This window comes from Aplysia californica, unplaced genomic scaffold (assembly GCF_000002075.1).
Source record: "Aplysia californica isolate F4 #8 unplaced genomic scaffold, AplCal3.0 scaffold00132, whole genome shotgun sequence".
Taxonomy (NCBI): Eukaryota; Metazoa; Mollusca; class Gastropoda; order Aplysiida; family Aplysiidae; genus Aplysia; species Aplysia californica.
The window spans coordinates 453669-459721 of NW_004797402.1; the positions used below are offsets into that span (position 1 = coordinate 453669).

General features: G+C 42.6%; 1 protein-coding gene across 1 annotated transcript in view; it reads left to right on the forward strand.

Annotated features, from left to right (window-relative positions):
* Nucleotides 1-4664, forward strand: part of LOC101858932 — a gene marked incomplete at its 5' end in the record, with an annotated part of 21056 nt that extends 16392 nt beyond the window's left edge. Inside the window, 4 exon segments of the mRNA XM_005096561.3 lie at nucleotides 207-551; nucleotides 874-1095; nucleotides 1549-1624; nucleotides 2145-4664. Of these exon segments, the coding sequence (XP_005096618.2) occupies nucleotides 207-551; nucleotides 874-1095; nucleotides 1549-1624; nucleotides 2145-2289 (788 nt within the window).
* Nucleotides 4665-6053: the final 1389 nt, after the last annotated feature.

Consider the following 6053-nt stretch of genomic DNA (forward strand, 5'->3'; position numbering starts at 1 on the left):
GGTGTGTGTGTGTGTGTGTGTGTGTGTGTGTGTGTATTGTCGCGGGAATAATAATTATTATTGTTTTTCTTATAGAACCCATCTCATTGTTCCGTATCTTAAACTAACCCATCTCATTGTTCCGAATCTTAAAGTAACACATCTCATTGTTCCGTATCTAAAACTAACCCATCTCAACCTCTCCCCCCCCCCCACCCCGTCCCCAGCGAGCAGCGTGAGCGACATCTGCCGGCACGAGCAGCTCACCTCTCAGAGCGGCTACATCATGACGCCCAACTTCCCGTCCAACTTCCACCACCAGGGCCGCTGCACCACCACGGTGCTCGCCCATCCCTCCCAGACCCTCCGCTTGCACATCATCGACATGGACCTCCAGGACAGCTCCAGCGCCGACTGCGCCGACCTGCTCTACTTCAACGACAAGCTCCGCAGCATCACGCTGTGCGGCCAGCGCAACAACAACAGCTACAACATGCACTCCAACTACCTCCACATCGAGCTGCAGTCCACGAGCAACGGACGGAGCAAAGGCTTCTGGCTCTACTACGAGGGTGAGTGACCAGTGCTTCTGGCACGCCCACTGCACGACGCATACTTTATAACTGAGTTGGCCTTTGTAATACATTGTATACTAATAGTGTGGGCTTCGATAATACTTTTTTTTTAAAACATCAGAGGCCAAAACTCCATTTTTTTTATTTTTGTTGTTGTTTTTCAGTAAGCGTTTTCTTTGTTATTAAAGATGGAGATAGGACAAGAAAGCACCGAGGTCGTGAAAATTTGAAATCAATCTTAATGTTGCTATGCTAAACTAACGAGACCACACTTCTTAAAGTATTACCGTATCTTATCTTCTGCCCTGTGTGTCTGCAGCCTTCCCGCCACTGCCCACGTCACTTCTGCCACCTGATGTCAAGGAGGAAGGCCCAGCAGACGACCAGGAGGGCGGGAAATCCCCGGTGGACGGGATGCAGGGAGACGCCAGCGACGGTCAGCACCCGGAGTCGGAGACCACACAGAGGCCGTACAAACACCCCAAGAGTACTGTACCCTTGTACCGCAGCTCTGGACACAAGAGCAAGCCGCTTCCTTTTGGTGAGTAGCTGGACAGATAGACAGACAGATAGACAGACAGATAGACAGACAGACAGACAGACAGACAGACAGACAGACAGACAGACAGACAGACAGAGTTGGCCCCCCAAAAATCCCAAACTTTTTAACAACATCTACCGTCTCTATTTCAAAGCCAGTGGAAAGAGTTGGAAGTAAGTTTCTGGATCTCAGATCGCACAATCATTGACATCAACCCGGACACCTACAATGTACCCTGCATTTTGGTTTATCAAATTGTGTTCATTATTTTACCAGCACTTTATTCCTTTATGTCCCACCAAATATTATAATTCAATTCTGAATAAATTCCATAAAAAGAATGCTTTATTACTTTGCAAATCATGCAAGTGAAATATGTATACTCTACACACACGCTCGCTAAAGAAAAGAAAACATTGTATTTTAAATTTCTACTTTTTTTTTCATCCACAGCGGCCATCGCCGGCGGAGTCATCGGAACGTTGAGCCTGGTGCTTATTGTGTTGTTGTTGCTGCTTCTCATCAAGTGGTGAGTGCTCACGTCATTTCACTTAGACGGTCTGTTTCATTATAACATGGCCTCACAAGCTAATAATTATTAAATTTATCTCACAAGAACAACAAAAGCACCCACACTATCAATTCCATCTTGTTATTTGGAAAGAGAAGTACATCGACCCATGAGATATTAAAGTTTAGTGCCAAAGTGTGTAAACTGGACATAGGAATAATATATACAAACGTGTCATCAGTTCATAATGTCTGGAGTTGGAACCAAAATAACTCAGCCAAGCAGAATGGCAAGAGTCAGTATTTAACAATAACGTCCAGCAACAGGAAAAAGCCAAGAACCAAAAGTGTAGGAGACGTTTTTCTATGTTCATGGTTTGAGTAGGATTGATGGACGCATAAAACAGAGACTTAGGCCATGATAAAGACAAGCATGTGGAAAATTTAATGGATTACATTACCTAACTACATTGCATCATGTCTTTACATTTGTAGTGCCATTATTTACGTTCTTTTTTCTTCTTATTCTCGTCTTGAAGGTACCGCGAGCGACGCTACAACAAGGTGGAGAAGGTTCTGGAGATCAGGAACCCCGCCTTCCGCAGCAGCACGGACTTCCACGAGGCTCACACACAGCACCAGCAGGCCTCATTGCCCAACAACAACAGCGGATACTACTGCTGAGTGGCGGCTACTAGAAGTACTGCTGAGCGGCTACTACTGTTGAGAGGCTACTGTTCAGCGGTTACTGCCAAGTGGCTCAGTTGAGTGGCTACAGATAGACAACTTCTGTTCAGCGACTCATGTTGAGCAGTTTCTGTTGAGCGGTTACAGTAAAACAGCTGCTGTCAAGCGGCATCTGTTAAGCAGCTTCTGTTGAACAGCTACTGTTGTGAGGCTTCTGCAGTCTGCACTTTGTCCTCGGCGATAATCGCTCGCACTGGCGACGAGAGTCCAGATCTCCTGGTGACTTCTGCGATATGAAATGACACACATCGGTGCTGGATGGAGACGAGATGGGCGAGATTTCTGTGCCAGGATAGTTAAGTGATGCCTCGTGGGGACACCAGCAGCGTTGTTTGTTATGAAAATGCTGGCAGCGTGATGACTTCGGGAGGAATGGACACGCACTTATGAGGAGTTTAGCTCACAGAGACACGATACTGACGTGACTGTAGCTGACAGGAGTCAGTAAAGATTGTCCAGAACTGTGTGAGTACTGTGAGGGAGTATGGTACAACAGGGAGTAACAGGCATAACGAAAACAAGTGTAGCAAGACGTTTTTCAGAGCAGTTGTTGTTGTTGTTGTTGTTGTTGTTGTGTGTTGTTTTTACTGTACGACACAAGCTCTACTACGCCGAGAAAAGTAGTTTCTTCTGAGAGACCAACGTCGCACTCGACGTGTGTTTTAATTGGCTGTGTGTGGTTGTTATAATTCCACGACTGTGTTGGAAAAGACGTGTCACACAGCACAATGAAAACGTTCCCTGTGCATTATTGTCAACCGGACATTCATCGCTACGCAATGCCATGACTGTTCTGACACAGAGGCAGACACTGCTCACTGGGATTCACTTCGGAACTCCTCTAGTGACGTCATTTTATGTCAAACCAACGAAAGACACGGACAAACAGATTCCGATTGCGGGATATTCGACTGGTGTTTTGCCTGCACAAATAGAGCACTGAGAAACGACTTTCATATGAAGTGACTTCTTAAGGAAGAAAGTACACAAGATGCCAACCACAACTTACTGTTGTACGCTCGGCGGTGATGTGGCGTTGTTCGCATACAGAGTCCGGCTCTTCATAAATCTTTGGGACGGTCAACCAGTGACTGTTTGATTCATATATAATCCATCAACATAGATCTCAAACCCAGAATCTTGGTCATTGTGTGGACCTTTCACAACCAATCTCACTGTGTTGTTAGTGCTAGATGTTAGTAAGTAACCCTTCAGAAGGAGACTGGAGTAAGTAGAAGTAACAGATGTAGACCTATTTAACGAAGGATCGTGACTGCTAGAGCTAGAGGTTTGTTCCCCGCTCCCCTGTTTCACACGCTAATGTTATATTATTCTTATTATACTTCTCTTAACGGTGCTGTTGTATTTGTTGTTACTCATCACATGATCTGTCCACTGCAATAACCTCGTCTCAACCCTTACATGTCGGGCTTTGTTCCAACATGACTAACTTGTTCATTCTACTGACGCACCTATATATATAATAAATATTCTAGAACTTATGTGGCAAAGCACACGGATACATATACATGTATATGTGACTATTTTAAGAAGAAATAATTCATGCGACAAAGCGCATATGTATACATGTATGAACATCAGCAATGCATAAAACGTCATATATAATATGTGCATTTTTTGGGGTGGTCGCAGCCGTGTTGTTATTGAAGTTACTGGCGTCTTCGTAAGTGGTCCATTGCTAGTATGATAGAGTCATTTTTGCTTCTGAAACCTTTTTTCCTTTTCCCGTGAAACGCACACACAGAGGAATATTTATTGATTTCGTGAAATCAAACGCCCCCCCCCCCCTTTTCATGAGTAACATATTTCTCTCTTTTAACACAGAAATAGTCTACATTAATAGTGTGCTTGTCGTTGTTTTGATTTCTATAAAAGTTCACTTTGGGTTTGTTATATTTGTTTAATTTTTTCGCTTTTGGAGACCCACGCCGTTATTATAATTGATGTGAAAAGCGTCTTGTGGTCAGTCAAAGAGACCACAGTGTAATGTCTACTTACCACTTAATAGTACAACACCCGAGCTTCCAGGAGTAACGGAGCTACACGGCAGCCTGTCAACATTCCCTCGACAAACACCCACTCGCTCCCAACACACACTCGCTCCCAACACACACTCGCTCCAAACACACACTCGCTCCAAACACACACTCGCTCCCAACACTAAGCTTTCAAAACGATTTAAAACATCAACAAATAACCTTAATAAAAGAATTCCCGGCTTAGCGAAAACACAGACACACATATACATGCACACACACACACACACACACACACACACACACACACACACACACACACACACACACACACACACACAGACCGAAAAAACCAGTTAAGCTATTCAAGAAGCAGGACCAGCAATTAAACAGCAATCTGTGATAAGACTGCCATAATAATAATAGTATGGTAAAAATATTTTTTCCTGTAATGCTATAGGAGAAAGGGAAGTGTTGATAAAATATCCCGCTGTTGGTCAATGTGAACCAGAATAAGTACACAATGGGAGTCTGGAAAAACGTATTGATCAGTTTCATTTTTGAAGGAAATCCGCCCTAGATTGACTTTCCCTGAGTGGCAGGAAATCAATTCAATCCGCTAAAGCTCTTTTGTTGGGTGTTTGCGTCTACCAAACATCGCTGAGGGGACCTCACGACCTACTGTTGCGGGTGTTTCAATAAGTAAAACTACGCCAGAGTGAAAATTTCATTATTCTTAGTCGGATTTAAAGAACTAAAATGATAATAAGTGTTTTCAGAACCATAGGGCTCTATCTGGGTTACTGTTATGTTGGAGATAGATTTTTGAAAATAGGAATAGAAACCTTTAAGTTATAGGAAGGTGAGTATTTTCGTACTGAACCTGTGACGTATAGTGTGCACGCAGTTTTTTTCTTTTTAAAAATATTTTAAAAAAATTTCCATATGCACTCTTTAACGCGTTTTATATATTTGTATTTTTTGCTACGGTCGTAATTTCATGATCTGAAAAGATCAGTGTCATGCATGTATTTCGGTTCCAAATGCAGTAACGCCTGTTTTGAACATTTCGCGATCAACTTGATTTCTCCGATTTCTTTTTAAAAAATCGTGGAAATCGTGATTTCAAGCAAAGGCGAAAATAACCAGTAATAAAGTAAAACACTTCATCATCGGCATGCTCTTCCAAATTTCCGGGTGAAAGAAATAAAAAAGAACTGCTTTATTCTTTCAAAAATAGTACCAGCATTATGTAAATTATGTTCTTGAATTTTGTCAGTATTTAGAATTTGGAGTTTGAAAAAAAAAATCACGAGAAATTGATACTAATACCATAGACTAAAAACATCGATAATTTGGTTCCATAGTTTGGAAGAGGGTACGTTAATTTTGAAGAGCAGGCCGACTGGTTAGTGTATAAAACAGATTGATTATTATGTTTGCAGAAGGCAGATCACTGTGAAAGACGTCATTCATTTGAATCATGTGATTAGTAAGATTTTTTCAACCATCGTTTTATGAGTTCTTTATAAGTTTTCCTTTTAAATACGCACTTTTTTACCAGCATCGACGCAATTATGGCATTAAGAAGGCGGAATTTGAGCTCGCCTGTAAGGTCAAAATCGGGCTTTCAACTAATACAGGGTGCCCATTTGGGGGATCGGGTCGGGTCGGTTTGTTAGCTAGATTGAGGGGGGAAAGCGG